Source organism: Tamandua tetradactyla, chromosome 12 (assembly GCF_023851605.1).
Source record: "Tamandua tetradactyla isolate mTamTet1 chromosome 12, mTamTet1.pri, whole genome shotgun sequence".
In the NCBI taxonomy this organism is placed as follows: domain Eukaryota; kingdom Metazoa; phylum Chordata; class Mammalia; order Pilosa; family Myrmecophagidae; genus Tamandua; species Tamandua tetradactyla.
The window spans coordinates 50,165,896-50,184,166 of record NC_135338.1 but is presented as its reverse complement, the minus strand read 5'-3'; the positions used below and the strand labels follow the sequence as shown (position 1 = coordinate 50,184,166).

Here is an 18,271-nt window from a genome sequence, read left to right as displayed (position 1 = left end):
CATTCTGTCTTTCTGTACATGAATCTTTTTATGCATCTCTCTATCTGCCTATCTATTTATTTATCAATCCATTTTCTGAACACTTGAGTATAGGTGTATGGATCATCTTGAACACTTAATATTGCCTATGTATTTCCTATGAGCAAGGGTATTCACTTATGTAACCACCTTAGGTGAAGTTATAAAGTTCAAGAAATTTATCATTGATATAAAACCTATAATCTATATTCCAATTTTTCATATGTTCAATGATTTCCTTTTGAGCCTTTTCTCCTCCCTTGTTAAATCCCATCCAGGATTATAGATTGCATTTAATTGTCATTGTCTCTTTAATTGCCCTTTCTTTTTTTTTTTCTTAAATTGTGGGACCATATATACATAAACTCTTTCATCTCAACTACTCCAAAGTATACCGTTCAGTGGGAGTTATCCCATTCATAATGTTGCTGTACACTCATTATCGTCCATTGCTAAAACTTTCTCATCTCCTCAAACCTTACATCCATTAGGCATTAACTCCCCATTCCCCATTCCCTGCCTCTGGCAACCTGTACTGTACTTTCTATCTCTATGAGATTGAATATTCTCTAGTATTTTTAATTTTTAATTTTTGATTCTTTGGTCTTCAGCTCTGCTTGATTCCTTTTCATAACTTCCATCTGTCTATTGATATTGTTTGTGTTCATCTATCCTTTACTATTTATGTCCAAATTTCTCCTTTACCTTTTTGGGTTTTTTAAGTACCCTCTTATCAAAGTTTTTGTCTGATATGACCCATGTCTAGTCCTTCTCATAAATGATTTCTAATGCTTTAATCTCCTTTACCTGGGCAATCACTCCGTATTCCTTTGTATGTTTTGTAATCGTTTGTTGAAACTTGGACATTTTGATGTTTTAATGTGTTATCGTTGGAACTTAGACTCTGAGGTGTCTGTTCATTAAGTTTGTATGGAGTTATGTTATGACAGACAGAGCTTTCCTTAAATACCAGGAGCAAACAAACAATAAAAATAAAAATAAAAAAAAAAAAAGGAAAACACCTTTCGGAGTCTTTCCAGGTTGACCTGTGTGAATGCTCTCCTTCAGAGCTTGTATATACAATGAGTTTAAGGAATAGCCTGAGGCCAAAGTATAAGGGCCTCCCTGATCCTTTCTGTGCACATGTCTTATCTTGGGCATTCACATGTGGCCCTAGAATTCCCTCAAGTACACACAGATATGAATGTCACCTTTACCCTAGGAAACGCTTTCCTCGTGGTACTGGGCAATGCACAGTATATCCTACAATAAGCAATCCCTTGCCCCAAGAAGCCATGACTTGACTGTTCTCCCACAGCATTCTGCACGAAAACTCTGTTGGCCACCTTCTACATGCAGAGCAAGTTCTGGGAGAGTGAGCCTGTGTCAAATGTCCTCATTCAGGCAGATTGGGCCAGACGTACATGCTCCCATTATGTGCACATATTCTCATTCTCCTTGTGTTTTCTTCTTTATTTCCAAAATGTGGGGATTCTCCAGATATTTTTTTGTCACTGATTTCTAATTTAATTCTGTTTGATTTCAACCCTTCTAAATTTATTGAAACTTATTTTTATGTCCCAGAATGTGCCAGTTTGAAACTGTCTTGTACCCCAGAAAAGCCAAGTCTTTAAGCCTCATTCAGTATTGCTGGGCTGGATCTTTTTTATTGTTCTCATGGAGATGTGTCTCCACCCATTCAAGGTGGGATTGCTTACTGGAGCCCTTTAAGAGGGAACCATTTTGGAAAAAGCTCAGTGCCAACAGAGCCCACACAACCAGAGATCTTTGGAGATGCAGAAGGAAAACACCCCCAGGGAAATCTTATGATATGAGGAGAGAAAGCTAGCAGACATCACCATGTGCCTTCCCAGCTGAGAAAGGTGTCCAGAAGCCAGAGACCCCAGCAGATGCCATCCAGGTGCCTTTCCAACTGTCAAAAATGTTCCAGCCCCATCTGCCTATCTTAAATCAAGGTATCTTTTCCTGGATGACTTAGTTTGGACATTTTTGTAGCTTTGGAACTATAAACTTGCAACTTAATAAATTCTATTTTTTAAAGTCATTCTGTTTCTAGTATTCTGCATTCTGGCAGCTTTAACAAACTAACACAGCATATGATCTATACTGGTGAATATTCCACCAACTCTTGAATAGAATGAATACTCTTCAGGTGTGTCAGGAGTGGTACTCTATAAATGTCAGTAAGCTCAACTTGTTTGTTGGTATTTAGTCGTGTTATTCTTATTGCTCTTCTGTCTATCTGTCTATTATTTACTGAGAAAAGAGTGTTAAAATAACTGACTATAACCATAGATATTTTTAGTTCCCTCTTTAGCTCTTGCGGTAGAGGGCAGTCCTCACACAGCTTGTTTTTGGGGCCTACAAATACATCTTGGGCTCAAGACCAGGTATATCAGCCTAGAAGGATAAAACCCAAACCCATAGCAGATAAGGGGACTACCAGTACCTTCCTTCCTGTATTGTCCTGAGCATATGTAAACATTCACTGGGGACAGACTTACTCTGGTGGGTATATTTTGCATCCAGCTAACACCCCAGTAGTATATCTGTCCCTAACAGGCAGGGGGAGGGGTTCCTCCCTTATGGCAACGCACAAAAATAATATATGTTCTGCACATAGGACATTGTTCTTTGTTGCCACAAATTGAGACATGCTAGGTATGGGGAACCAATGCCCACTAGTGAAGCTGTCCTTGCTTTGTCTCTTTGAGTAAAATGTCTTCCCATCAGAGTTGTGCTTTTGCTGGCAACTCCAACACCTGTATCCCTTTAGGTGTCTCTCCTTCAACCTACAGTTCTCCTAGTTTTTGCTTTGTGTATTTTTAAGTTCTATTATTGGGTTCATATGCATTTAGGATTATTATTTTCTTGATTAATTGACCCTGTTAGTGTTATTGAAATATCTCTCTCTATCCATGATAATATTCCTTGTTTTGAAGTGTACGTTATCTGATACTAATATAGGCATTCCTGCGTCTTCAGGATTAATGACTTCATTGTATGTATTTTTTAATTCTTTTACTTTATACCTGTGCCTTCTTTTTCAGTGGATATAGTTGAGTCTTTTTTATCCAACCTGACAATGTTTTTTAATTAGAGGGTTTAATATATTTACATTTAATGTAATTATTGATATGGTTTATTTTAAATCTGCCATTTTCATGTTTGTTTTCTATTCTCCTATTGATTATTTGTTTCCTTTTATCCTCCTCTCCTGCCTTTATTTCCAGCACATTTCTTTCCTTTGTGTATATTTGGTATTATTTTCAATCGGCTTGAAGAACTTCCTTAAATTTCTAATGGTTAAAGTCTGTTGGTGACAAATTTTCTCAGCTTCTGTTTACCTGAAAATGTTTTCATTTTACTTTCATCTTTGGAGTATTTTTTACTAAATATAGAATTTTATGTTGATTTGTTTTGACTTTGTATTTAGGAAATATGCCCCTAATATTTGTATCTCCACTACAAACAGTATTAGCTTTTTATTTTAAGGTTTTTGTTTTGTTTCATTTCCAAAAATAAAAGAACATATGAAATTCCTTTTTAAGCTTTTTGATATAAAAATAATAATGAACCACAACAGAGTGCTATGAGATGCATTAGCTATGAGAAGAAAATACTTAATATTGTTGGTTACTTTCCATTTTAATTCACATATTTTTCATCTTTTGCTCTGAATTTTCAAAGATCTTATTTTTGAGGAAACTTTAGCTTTCATTTGTCTTGTTCCTAAAACTGCTATAAATATGTTCTCCCATTGTCTCTATTCTGTCTTTTAATCAGTTCATTCTGCTTTCCCCTTAAACTTACTTTCTCTTGATTTTTATTTTTCAAGTTAAATGCTCTGTCAAATCAGTCAAACTCTAATCTTCAGGGTGTTCTAGGAACATTCACTGGCTTCTAATAACTTATTTCCTCACCATTGCTCAAAACTCAAGTTTACAACTATCTATGTAGTATTAAATTAGAAAAGATTTTGTAATAAAATTCCTCTAGCAATGATACCAGTGCGTCTATTAAACTCAAGTTTTGCTAAGGGCTTTTTTATTAAGCTAGTATCTGTAGGGGAAAAAACAAAAACTAAGAATTCTAATGGAAATTTTTCAAATGTGCACTTACCACCTAATTTTGAAGCACTAATATTTTGAAATGTTTTTGTGATTTGTTTCTCTTCCCCTGAGTTATTGAAATGTTCTTTTGTGCTATCATGTGACTGCAGTGGGGAGGACACTCAGTGTGCTGTAGTGAATGGTACATTCCTGGTGCAGGTCATCAGATCTTATTCAGCCCATAATTCTCGATGACTGAAAAGCATTGGGCTAATTGCACAGCAAAGTGATCCCAATCTCTGAGGTTATCCCAGGTCATCCCACATAAATTGAAAAGGGATCAAGTAGTTGAAAATGAGGAATCCCAAATTCTTGTTCCTAATACTGCTTGCAGTTGGATACATAGGTTTGAGAGAGCAGGATTCTACAAGTTTGCTTTTCTTTCTGGGACCTGCATAGATTTTTAACAAAGGCACTCAATATTTCAGAAAGCCCAGAATCAAAAGACCTGGTTTTCTAGCCAGGTTTTGTTGCAACTGGATATGTAACTTTAGGAAAGTTGTTTTATGCTTCTGAGCCCCAATTTCCTCATCTGCAAAATGAAGTGGACATCCTTCTAAAGCCCCTTGAATGGAAAGAAAAGTGACTTCATACTCTTGTGCCAGGGAGAGGATTGAGATTTTGAAGCATGTGGGCAGATTAGATTTGGCCTTTCTCTCGGTGAGCTAAACCAGCTGGCAGATCTGAAACCTTCTCAACTGCTCACTTCAACTGGGGCAGAGAAGCAGTGGGAAAGGGTAAGAAGATATTGAACATTCCCATCTCAGGGTATTTGTTCTGTACAGGCTTTAGAGACTCAAACACCCAACATGAATTTAAGCATTGCTTTATGCCTGTGGTTTAATTCAAAATTTAAAAAGTGTTTTGGTTTTGTTCTTCCCCTGGGGAACTGTTTTCGGTAAAACTTCCATATGGGGATATATTTATTACTAAAGAGTGTCAAGTGAGTCAAATAGCCAGACCATGCAGTCACTGAAAGAAAGCTGCAGCTGTGGAGCGTGGGCCAGAAACCCGGTACCCTGGACCACATTCCTTCTCTGCAGATTCAAACACAATTGTTTTCCTTAAAAGTTCTATCCGTAACATCTCTTCTTTCATTCCTTCCTTATAAACTCATATTATGTAAGTCCCTTAGTGCTAAATGTTTTTCCCTTGTTGGCAATCATCTAAGGATGATTTTATCAAGTAAGAATTTTCCCTCAGCTATCAACCGCATGCACTGGGAAGCAGGCAGACAATAGAGGTGTGTGTGTGCATGCATGTGTGTGTGTGCATGTGCGTGTGTATGAAAGAGGGAGAGAGAAACGGTTATGAAAATAAAAGTGCTCTTTGTAGAATATTTTGGAAAGAGAGAAAGGCATAAAGAAGAAAACCATATTCCTACCTAACCTAAAATAATCCTTGTTTGTATTTTGGTATTTTTTTCCAGTTTTTCTCCATGTTTTTGTGTTGTTAAAATAAGTGAGTTTTATAGTCCATGCTTTTCAATCAGTTTGCCATTTTCCCTTTATTAATAGCCCTACAATAAGTATATTTATCTGTGCTTTTGATTTATTTTCTTAGGAGAGGATCCTAGTTGTGGGAATACTGGAGCAAAGAGTATGAACTTATTTTATCATGTTTACTACTCCTGATTCTTATCAATTTGCCTAATTAACAAATGACATATTCCTCTAGCAACCTATGCTTGAATGTTATTTTTCCGATCTTTGCTAATCTAATAGTTAAATGTGGTATCTTATTTTTTAATTTCAGTGATTGTTCCTAATATTGAACAGTTTCACATTTATTACCTCTTTCTATTCCTTCTTCTGTGAATTATCTATTTATGTGATTTGTCCACTTTATTTTTTATAGTAAGAATATTTACATGTTCCCACGTTTATAACAATTATTTTTCCAGTTTGTTGTTTTCCTTTTATGATGATACTTTTTTACTTTTTAACTTTTTTATTGGAGAAAGTATGCTTATGGAAAATTTATGGAAAAAAATAAGAGTTCTTTTATTTAATTTTTAAATTAATTAAAAAGATTTTCCTATTATTAACACTTTGAATGTATGATACCTTTGTTACAATTGAGGAAAAATATTATTATAATTGTATCCTTAACTATAACTCATATTTTACATTAGAGTTCACTATGTTGTACAGTCATACATTGTTGTTGTTTTTTTTAATCTCCTGGCACCATATATATAACCTAAAATTTATATAACTTAAAATTTTCCCTTTTAACCAAATTCAATTATACAATTCTGTGGTATTAACTACATTCACAATGTTGTGCTACTATTCACTATCTATTAGCAAACCTTTTTTACTCACTCCAAGCAGAAATCTACCCCCATTAGATATCAACTTCCCATTCTCTCCCCACCCCACTCCCAGCCCTGGTATCCTATATTCTAGTTTCTGACTCTATGAATTTGCTTTTTCTGATTATTTCACATTATGATTTTTTTTTACTGTGTAGAAATTTTAAGTTATATATTCAGATCTATCATCTTTTCCTTCATAATTTTTTCCATTGCTCTTTTTTTTATTAGAGAAGCTGTGGGTTTATAGAACAATTATGCATAAAATACAGGATTCCCATATTACAACCCTATTTTTAACACCTTGCATTAGTATAATAAATTGTTGCAATTGATGAAAATACATTTTTTATAACTGTACTATTAACTATGTAGTCCATGGTTTAATTTAGGGTTCCCTGTTTGTGTTGTGCAGTTCCATGGACTTTTTTATACCAACAAAGTTTTCTTCATTTAGAGACCAAATTAATATTTACCTTCATTTCCTTTTTTATTATGGTTTAAGTTCTAATACTTATGCTAGTTTGAAAAGATGTATGTACCCTAGAAAAGCCATGTTTTAATCCTAATCCCATTTTGTAAATCCAGCCGTTCCTTCTAATCCCTATTCAGAACTGTATGCTTGAATCTCTAATTAGATCACTTCCCTGGAGATGTGACTCAATCAAGAGTGGTTGTTAAACTGAACTAGGTGGAGCCATATTTTTACCTATTTGGGTGGGTCTTGATTAGTTTACTGGAATCCTATAAAACGGGAAACATTTTGGAGAAAGCAGGAGATTCAGAGAGAGCAGAGAAGAATGCCATAGCCACGAGAAGCAAAGAGGCCACCAGTCAACGACTTTGGGAGATAAAGAAGGAAAACACTTCCTGGGGAGCTGAGCTTCATGAAACAGGAAGCCAGAAGAGAAAGCTAGCTGATGCCACCGTGTTCACCACATGCCTTTCCAGCCAAGAGAGAAACCCTGACTGTGTTTGCCAAGTGGCTTCTCACTTGAGAGAGAAACCCTGAACTTCATTGGCCTTCTTGAACCAAGGTATCTTTTCCCTGGATGCCTCTGATTGGACATTTCTATAGACTTGTTTACTTGGGACATTTTCTTGGCCTTAGAACTGTAAACTAGCAATTTATTAAATTCCCCTTTTAGAAGCCATTCTGTTTCTGGTATATTGCATTCTGGTAGCTAACAAACTAGAACAATACTATTTAGCACTTTAAGATAATTAGAATTTATTTTGACATATAACATGGGGTGTAGATCTAAATATTTTTGTTTCCAAAAAGCTAGCTAGTTTTTACAGTTTCATTTATGAAATAATCTCAATTGACACACAATGCCTTCATCATCATATATTGTACTGAGTTATTTTTACATACTTGGGGACCTTTCCAAGTTGACTATTCTGTTCCCTTAGTCACTTTATTCTTACACTGAGGATGCAGATTTTCCTGAGTTCTTAAAATATATTCTATAACATATTTCTTATTTTCAAATTGTTCTCAGCTCTTCTTGCGTTTTTATTTCCAGATGAAGGGCAGAATCATTTTTTGTGAAGTTCCAAAAACTCCCTTTGGGATTTTGATGAAAATTACATGTTACCTATGAATTAATTGGAAAGAATTTGGCATCTTTACAATATTCTGTCTTCGCACCCAGAAATACACATGTAGCTGTTCCTCCACTTTCTCAAAATCCGTTCATATGACTCAGTGAAATTTTGTAGCTTTCTTTATATAAGTTCAACAAATTTCTTATGAAAGTATTTCAGTATTATTTTATATTTTGGGTCCTTTTTTAATGAAATATTTTCCAACTTTCATTTGGGTGCACTATTTTTATTATCATTGTATCTCCAGTGATTGCCAGGTACTGACAGATTTAAGTGAGAAACATATTTGTTTCTCTCCAAGTTTGCACACTTGGAAATTTATAACTGGAGCCAACCTGAGAAATATTTTCTGTTCATACATGCTGAAACAGAGGCTGTGAAAGTTATAACTTATTAGAAGAATAGCTAAAGAGAAGGCTACTGAATGTCCAGATTGTGTTAAGTACATGTAAAACTTAGATATCCAAAACCAAACTCTTGATCTTCCCCCTTAGTTTTCTGTGGCTTCTGTAACAAATTATTACAAACAGTAGCTTAAAAAAACATAAATTTATTGTCATACAGTTCTGGGGATCAGAAGTCCAAAATGGGTCTCACTGGGCTAAAATCTAGGTGCCAGCAGGGCTGTGTTCCTTTCTTGAGGCCCTAAGGGGGATCTGTTTTCTTGCCTTGTTTTTAGAGACCACCTGTGTTCCTTGGCTCATTTCCGCCTTCCTTCATCTTCCAAACCAGCAATAGCCAGTCTTACTCACTTACAACTCTCTCCTGCTTCTCTCTATTTCACTGATCAAGACCTTTGTGTTATATTTGGGCCCATCTGAATAATCTAGGATAATCTCCTTATTTTAAGGTCAGCTGATAAGCAACCTTAATTCCATCTACAACCTTAACTTCCCCCTGCCATATAGCAAATTCACAGCTTCTGGGAATTAGGACATGGGCATTTTAGGGCAGGGGGAGAGCACAATTCTGCCAACCACACCAGGATGAACTTTTCAAATGTACATCTAACTACATCAGCACTCTTCTTGAAGGACTTCAGTGGCTTCTTATCATTCTTAGGCTGAAAACTAAAATTCTGAAAATTGCTGAAGAGCTTCACACCATCTCCACTCCAGCCTCAATCAACTTCCTACTCATCCTCACTCTGTGTTCTGGCCACATTTGTCTTCTTTTAGCTCTTCAAATGTGCCTCCTTCCCTCCTGCCACAAGGCCCTTGCACAGGCTGCTCCCTCTGCCTGGAATGCTTTCCCCGCACTCATACCTCTCACACTGGCTCCTTGTACATCTTCTAGATCTCAGCTCAGTCCCCCTTTCTCAGGGGTTGCTTTCCTGCTGCCCTGCCCTGATCAAATCCCTGTATGCCCCCTTCACAGCACCCCCTAGCTCTCCTTCAGGACACTTAGTGCACTGGGCAGTTTACTTCATTCTTAGGCTTACTTCTTTTCCCAGCTAGACTAAAAACTCCAAGGGACCCTGTATCCTTTCTGCTCACCCCTATATCTTCAAAATATAATGCATGTGAGCCATGGTAATTTCTTAGTGTGTGTCTCATGAATGAGTGAATAAACTCAGGTATCTATTTCGAAGAGAAAACTACATTAATGAAAATGTTCATTACCACATTTATAAAAGCAGAAGAATTGGCACAGTTTGAAATAAGTAAATTTTATAAATCCATCTGATAAAATCATATACATCCATTAAAAAATGAAAATTATAAAGATCATAACCGTGGGAGAGAATGTTTATACTAAATTTAAAATAGCAAGATACAAAATACTCTTATGCTGATCAGAAGGAAAAGTCCCAAAATAATTATAGCAATTGATTTCAGAAAAAATGCATTATTTCTTTTTTTCACATTTCTAAACCTTCCTGTGTACATGTTCATATGTTTAGCACATGTTTGTCAAATGCCACTGTATACCAGGCACCATGCCAAGGACTGGGAACAGCAGTGAACAATAGGTCCATGGTCTTTGCAAGTTTACAGACAATTCAGAAGGAGCACTAATAGTAATTGTAGTACACACAGTCCAACAGCCATGGACTGTAGCTGTATTTGAGAAAACACAGGTGCCTTTAGTATATTGTGTTCCATAGGCTAAAGAAAATACATTTCAGATCAGGTCCATCATTTTTTTATAGCACTAAAAACCTTAAATTGTGGAGGAAAATTATAGGGATAATATATACCCATTTCCTATGTCTTTAGGCAATTTAGGAAACTTTTCTAAATTGTCTCTCCAATTTTTAATCTCCACTTACCAAGACCAAAACTGTATATTCTAGAAGGAAAACTTCTCAGAGCAGATAAACTTTTCCCTTGAAAAGTTTTGCACAGGTAATCATTAGAATGGCATTGAATGTCAGGAGAGATCAGAACACCCCCCCTGCCAAGTTCAGGTGCTTTCCCAAATATTTGGTGGTTTCTCAGTTCCCAGTCCTAGGAAACCTCCTTTAGTTAATTGAGAAAGTGGAATTTTCCCAACATATATTCACACGGTTTCGTCTTCTCACACTTATGCCCACAATAACTGTGCCTCTGTGCTTGAACATAATGTAAATACTTAATTTGTTTAATAAATACCCTGAAATATCTCTTTGAGTTTTACCAGAAGGCCACGAACCTTTTAACTCACTTAGCTAGCACAGATCAACACTTAATGCCTTTAAGGATGATGGTGATCTTTTTTAGTGGCTGAAATGCTCCCTAATCAATGATGTGGCCCTGCCTGGAGGCAGGATAGACTAGAAAATCGGCAGAAAATGTCATGCTGGATGGGACCAGTAATTTGAATCTCTGAAATTGGTATTAGTGTGGCAATTTATGGGAGAGTACAGTCTCTTCCGAAGGCTAGGAATAGCCCCCAGCCTCCCTAATGTTCCTAAGTGACTTATGCATAATTGAAACCCCTCTCAGTCCAATTTCTGTTCTCAGCCTGAACAACCTCTCTCCTTCTCCACCTGCTAAGACAAGGGACACACCCACTTCAGGAGTAACTCTCAGTGGTCGGCAGGAAGTAGAGGCTCAGCCTGCTTGTGGGTTGGGGGATAAATCTGCAAGACCTCTGTAAGGGGTACTTTCCATTTTCTTCCCTCACTACCCCCGTATCAACCTTGAGAATCATTATTGCAGGGATAGAAAACAAATTCTATATTTTTGAGCTGTTTTATACAGAAACACTTCCAACTTTCGGTCCTAAAATGTCTCCCGTGAACTTTCATTTGCAGCCCCTTGATCTTCTTCTAGGATGATTAATTTGGCCATGTTCACATTATCTGTGCACTTCTTACTTTTCTAAACACTTGTCATATGCCCTCTGATGCTTCCTCTCTTTTTTTTTCTTTTTTTTAAAATCCCCGCCCCCACGATCCTTCCTCTCTTTAGACCGAAATTTTCGTGTTAAAAGCCCCCTGGGGCAGGCAACAGTGGCTCAGTGGCAGAGTTCTCACCTGCCATGCCAGAGACCCAGATTTGATTCTGGGAGCCTGCCCATGCAAAAAAAAAAAAAGAAAGAAAGCCTGGTCATTCCATTTGGTGACTTTATGATTTTAACTGGACTTTATTAATGGAGTACTTTTGATAATTTGAGGGGATTGTTTCATTATGAAATGTTATTAATTTTTTATGTTGCTTATTATTGTCCATAGACTCAAAAGTTTTAAATGCTGGGAGCTTGTTGTAAACTAAAACATAAATAATTTGTTATAATTAACTCTGAACTAAGAGCAAATTTTTTGTTGGCTCGGTGATGCACATCTGTGAGAAATGGGCTGAGACATAAAATCTTATTTTCCCAAATGAATTATTTAAAACTACAGTTAAAAATCTTAATTTTTAAATTTGCACACCTTCGTTCAATGAAATTTTAAAAGCTGACTTCATAGACGGTAGTGCAGTTTAAATAATTCTTCTTGAAACTAAGATATATAGAAATAAATCACAAGGATTACTGATGAGTCTTTGCTAAGACACTAGGAGAGTGTCTTCCAGTGCCTTCGTTATGTCACAGCCCGTGGGGTGACTAGAAGATCCTGTATACTTTAAAATGTGAGTGCTTTTAAGTAGGTGGAGCAATGGATAGTGTTTGTCTCCATATTATTATATCATTCATTAACTTATTTTGAAAGAGTAGAGGAAAGGCAGATAAGCGAGAGGTGATTTTTTTAAGAAGAAGAAATATGTCAGGAAACAATTCTTTTTTTTTTTAAATATGGAACACTTCACGAATTTGCATGTCATCCTTGCGCAGGGGCCATGCTGATCTTCTCTGTATCGTTCCAATTTTAGTATATGTGCCGCCGAAGCAAGCACAGGAAACAATTCTTGCAATAGAAATAAAGAGAAGGATTGGTTAGTACATCACATCAAAGTGATGAAGTTTTAAGCTCCGTAAGGCTCAACCTGATATATTCTAATTCTTTTGCAGTCTCCTTAGAGGGCACAGACCTGCTTTTAAAGATAATTCTTGTGTAGTTTGAGGTTGAGAGCACAGAGCTCATTGTCCAGTCATCAACGTCTGAAAGCAAGAGCCTCACACTAATACTGAGCTTGTCAATTGTGACAGCCATCTGGTTTTCCAATGTATGAGTGAGGGTGAAAAATTAAGTCAAATTGGGAAGGAAAATGGATATAGAGGAGCAAGAATTATTTTGATCAGTGAACAACATAAAGATTTTTCTTTCTCTTTCTTTTTGTTCAATATAATGATTTTAAACTATACAATAGTACAGTTAAAACCTAAGAGTACACAGAAACATCGAAAACTAGTGTTAAAAATAGCCAAGTCATCAGATCGAGTAAAAGAATAGGAACCACTAAAAGACTATTAAGGATTGCTGTTGCCTTTTATATTAAAACTAGAAGCTATAGAGTGCTCATAGCAATAGTAATTGTAGTAGCTAATGTTTATTGATCACTTCTGCATCTGCTCTCAAGAAGCTCTGGTTCTAGTATACTAGAATTACTAATAGAAGTCCAGTTTTCAGCTGACTTGTAACAAACCTTATTGACCACTGTGTGTGTGTGAGGAGGGGTGTGGGTGTGTGTTCAGAAACTTCAAGTATCCCAGTCTTCCCAACAGTATTCAATAAGTGCTTGTTAAATGAATGAATGAATGTAATCTGTGATTCTGAAATATAAAAGAGGAAAATTAAAATTCACATGTTTGTACATAGGTCTTCAGAGATGAACTATCAATGAAGAGAACAAAATGAAATCTTGGGCAGGTTTCTCTTTTTGTTTGATTGGGTTTTTTGTTTTTTGTTTGTTTGGTTTTGGCTCCTGCTGTTTCAGTAGCTTAATTTATGTGTGGGTGATTCTGCTTGCACACACTTGTGTATGTGTGCATGCATGCATGTATGTGTGAGCATGTATGTGTGTGTGTATATGTATATATATATTTTTTTAATTCAAAAAAAATCTTCTCCCTTCTCTAGAAATAGCCTCCATTGTCTCTATATTTTCTGGCTTTTTATCCATGTAAAATACATAAGGTTTATTGCATAAATGGGATCATACTATGCATTCTCTTCTATAACCCACTTTGTTCATTTAGCAATATGTCAAAGACATATATCCATGTCAGTGCCAATAGTTCTACCTTATCCATTTTTAATGACTGTAGGATATCCTATAATGTGGATGTGTCATAAATTATTTAACCAGCCTCCCAGTGATGTATACTCAGTTTGGGGGTATTATACATAATGTTGCAGTGAGCATCTGTTTGTGCATGTGTGTGTGTGCATGCACACACATACATTATATTTCACCAGTTGTTTTAGAAAAATTATTCTGGATGAAATTACTGGGTTAAAGGGTGCGCAGGTTTTGTAATTTTGATATGTATCAACAGATTGTTCTCTGGAAAGTTTCTAACAGCTGATAGTCTTATCAGCAATATATGAAAGTGCCTCTTTTCCCACACCCATGCCAACACTGAACACTTTCAATATTTTAAATTTTCCAATCTAAGTAAAAATCCCATCTCATGTTAATATGCACTCTTTTATCACAGAACGTATGTAGTTGTACCTCCTGCATACTATGCTAACTTTTACCCTGTATTCTACAGAGTATTTCTGTAATTAATGGTTTGACTCATAAATAGGTTGCACATATTCCCTTCTAATAATTTTAATGATTTAATTATTTACATGTATAATTTTAATCCATATGAAATTAATTTTGTATGATGTGAGGAATGATCTTAGAGTAAGTAGCACTAGCTTCTGTAACAAGTAAATCTGAAAATCTCAGTGGCTTAATACATGGCAGTTTATTTTGTGCCCACACAAAGGTCAGTGTGTGTTCCTGATCTTCCACAAGATCCCAGGACCCTCCTGTCTCGTGGTGCTAGTCTCCCTTAGGAACTCATTGTCCTACTGCATCTGGCATATAGATGGCAGAGGAATAAGGAAGTACTTCATTTTGGAGGTTTTTTTTGTGCTAATCCTGGGTGTGAAATACATCTTTTCCAGCAGTATTCCGTCACCAAAACTCCCAATTGCATCTAACTGTAAGAGAGACCGAGAGACATAGTCTAGCTTGTTTCTAGGAAGGAAGGCGGTTTCATTGAATACATATCAATTTCTGTCATAGAATCAAACTCCCCCAACCCAAAATGATAGCCAGTTATTCCAGCGCTGGCCAACCTGTTCCCTCCTCACCAGTTTGAAAGGCCTCTTTGGACATGAATTCTTGTATATACATGTTTCTGGACACTATTCCCATTCATTGGTTCCTGGTTCAAAATCACACTGATTTAACTACTGAGACTCTTCATTTCATTTAGGTATCATTATTTTTTAAAAGGTTTTTGTGTCTTTTAGTATATTTATTTTTCCATATAAACTTTAGATTTAAGTTATCAAACATCCGTTAAAAAAAGTAGGCCAAATAATGAACATGTTCAAAAATTGATTGTGGTGATGAATGCACAACTATGTGATGACACTGTGAACCATTGACTGTATATTTTGGATGATAATATGGTATGTGAATATATCTCAATAAAATTACATTTTAAAAGTAGGCCAAAAAATACTCTAAAAATGCCCCTATCATACATTATTAAACATATTTTCTACTTGAAATCATTATACTATTACAGAAAACAAGCATTATTTGACGTTGGTATTTTCTGGAACATATGCTTTTAAAAATCAAGCTTCCTACCAAACAGGAACTGTCAGTGTTATCAGCAGGGCATTTACAAATAGCTCAATGTTTATAGTTCGCATTTCAACTTCAAATCTATTTGTTGCATTAGCAAAATGAGACTCATTAAGCCTTATTCTTTTAGCCCAGCTCTCCAAACCTCTGAACCTGCTAATATTCAGCTTTCTTGTCTGGAAATATGTAATCTTTCCTACATTACTCTTGAAAGTGCAGCTCATTCCTAAACCTTCAGTCAAGGATATGAACTTGTTGCTTTCAGGGAGGCTGCATCTGTGCACTCAGCCATTACGCCATCTGTTAAAGTGGTCAGAGTTCATTTTACTGCCTCCTTTGTGGAAGGACTTGTGCTGTGAAAGCATATGTTATTGAAAACATAATTTTCCTCATCATTATACTATCTTTCTAGCCAGATCATAACCTGCGAGAAATCTATTGAGACAGAGTGAAAAGCTCTTCAGAATAGCAGTTCTTAAGAGATTAAATGATTGCCATCTCTGTCCCATTTCTTTTATCTCATAATCAAGTTCAAGATGATAGTAGATATCTCAGCTGAAGTGATTATATATTTGAAATAGAAACGGCTTTATCTCCATTTATATTTCATACTGTTGAAGGATCATTTTCTTCCATTTCCGTTTATATGTGTTTATGGTTCTTTACAACTGTCCACTGAGTTAAAAACTCAAACTATGCTTTAAAGGCTAAAAATGGCTAATCAGAGTTGGATTGCATTTTTAAAGATTCTGTGTACAAAGGCACTAGTTTAATACTTAAGATCCATCTTTGCTTCATCAGCATTTAAAGCTGGATCAAATCTTAACAATCATCTGGTTCAGCCATTCAACCTGACAAGAAAGGAGCTAGAGATTCACAGCAGCTGAGAGGCTTGCCCAGGGTCACATGCCTAGGCAGCCACCCAACTGAGATGAAAGCTCCGTCCTGGGCAGCTTCTCCTGGACCACACTGCCTCGCTGGCCTATTCAGAGTAGGCCTGTGCTAAGTTACACAGGTAGGATGTGGGGGGAACAATAGAAGACCTAGTGACCCAAAAGTACAGGAAACGCATTTTTGTATGATTGCTTCAAAGATTCTATGACTCTTTTAAATGCAATTTTATTGAGATATATTCATACACCATGTAATCCATCCAAAGTATGCAATCAGTGACTCACAGTATCATTGTATAGTTGTGCATTCATTGCCACAGTCAATTTTAGAATATTTTCATTTCTTCAAAAAATAAAATGAAAATTTAAAAGAACATCCAGAAAATCCTATATCCCTTATCCCCTCCCCTGTTATTTATTTATTTGTTTTTGTCTTTATTTTGTTTCTCATCTGCCATAAACTACATAAAGGGAGTGTCAGTCACAAGGTTTTCACAATACATGGTCACACGATAACAGCTATATAGCTGTACAATCATCATCAAGAATCAAGCCTTCTGGATTACAGTTCAACAATTTCAGGTATTTTACTTCTAGCTATTATAATATACTAGAAACTAAAAAGGAATATCTATATGATGCATAAGAATAACCTCCAGAATGCCCTCTCAATTTTATTTGAAATCTCTTAGCCGCAGAAGCTTTATTTTGTTCCATTTCTTTCCCCACTTTTGGTCAAGAAGGCTTTCTGAATCCCATAATGCCAGGGCCCAGCTCATCCCCGGGAGGCTCACTTTGACTTTTGTTCCTGATGCCTAAAGCTGTATAGTTTTTGCTCTTCTAATGTTGCCGTTTCTCTTCCAGAGAATAAAACTGGGAAACAAGATCGCGTTGCTACTTAAGAACAGCTCTGCTAAACCACTTTGCAGAGAAGGAATATGAAACTGTTTCCCGGAAATGAGACTTTGAGCTATATGTTGATTTCATTTATCCACATGACCACAACTAGTCAGTAATCAGGCATACTGAAATTACATTCTTTCCTCCTTTTAAAATATTTCCAGCTTTAAATAACACTCTGGATTTTTAAAACTTAGTAAATAGGAAAAAATTAGTCATTATTGATGGCTAGTTGCTTTTGCCAGCTGTGACTGCATTTCACATTCATTTTTTCCTTTTTTCCTTGGACAGATAATCTATCCTGTCATTCTTTAGGGGAAAAGCCAGATTGGTCCCATAGTAGCCTCTTCAGTACGTTAAGAATCACAGTTAAGGTGTCAAAGACAGAGATTTTTGTTGGGTGCAGCAGGTTACTTCTTGAGAATTTAAAACTGTGGAGAACAGTCCAGAATCTTAAGATAGCACCAGAGGAGAAATCTGAATTATTTTAGGTTTCTTTCTAAATAGAACAATCCTTTCAAAAATATATATTTTTTGAATGTCTACCAAGTCCAGACATTGCAAGGTTTAGAAAATATTTCATACAGGATACCTGGTAACTCAGGACACTTTCATTTGCGAGTAGCAGGAAATCCATTTCAGACTGCTTTAAACAACAAAGGGAATTTATTGGGTCAGGTGACCAAGGACTTTGAAGTAGTACGGGCTTCAGGCATAGTTTGATTAGGATTCCAGCGCTTTCTACTGTTCTTACTCTGTCCATCACTGTACGTAGCTCATTCTCAGGCTGATAAGTGACATTTAGAAGCATGTGCATAAATTATTGGATCAATGTACCATTAGATCATAGCATCACTGTGGATATTGCACCCTCATGGTATGGAAGAGCAGTGCTGCGACGTCAAGCCTCACTTCTGTATCCCACGCTATCCAAACTGAAAAAGTTGTTCTTTTTTCAACTTACAAATTTCTGAGGTTTCTGTATGCTTGGACCAACCCTTTACCAATACATAGTAGCCAGGGGAAGAATGCCATGTCCTAATTGACCTAAGCCACTTAATCCTTGAACCAGTCACTATGATAAGGTGAGTGGGATTACAGTGATTAACTTAGGTCAATCAAATTCTCCTTCTGGAGCTTTGGACAAAGATCATTCCAACCCAAATGACACAGCTGCTGCAAAGCACAGAAGGCTGGATGGATGCAGGGAATGCA

General features: G+C 36.3%; 1 protein-coding gene and 1 non-coding gene across 7 annotated transcripts in view; one reads left to right on the top strand and one right to left on the bottom strand.

Annotated features, from left to right (window-relative positions):
- Window positions 1-18,271, top strand: part of EFCAB11 (EF-hand calcium binding domain 11) — a 216,609-nt gene that overhangs the window by 188,017 nt on the left and 10,321 nt on the right. The window contains exon 6 of one of the 6 annotated variants that reach the window (XM_077123308.1): window positions 13,265-13,311. The exons of the other annotated variants lie outside the window; for them this stretch is intronic. Within the exon in view, the coding sequence (XP_076979423.1) occupies window positions 13,265-13,289 (25 nt within the window). The 3' untranslated portion in view covers window positions 13,290-13,311. Of the gene's footprint in view, window positions 1-13,264; window positions 13,312-18,271 lie in introns of those variants that run through there. 6 annotated transcript variants of the gene reach the window in all.
- On the bottom strand, window positions 12,295-12,401 carry LOC143652914 (U6 spliceosomal RNA). The gene has a single exon (XR_013160960.1). It is a non-coding gene; the product is annotated as a U6 spliceosomal RNA (small nuclear RNA).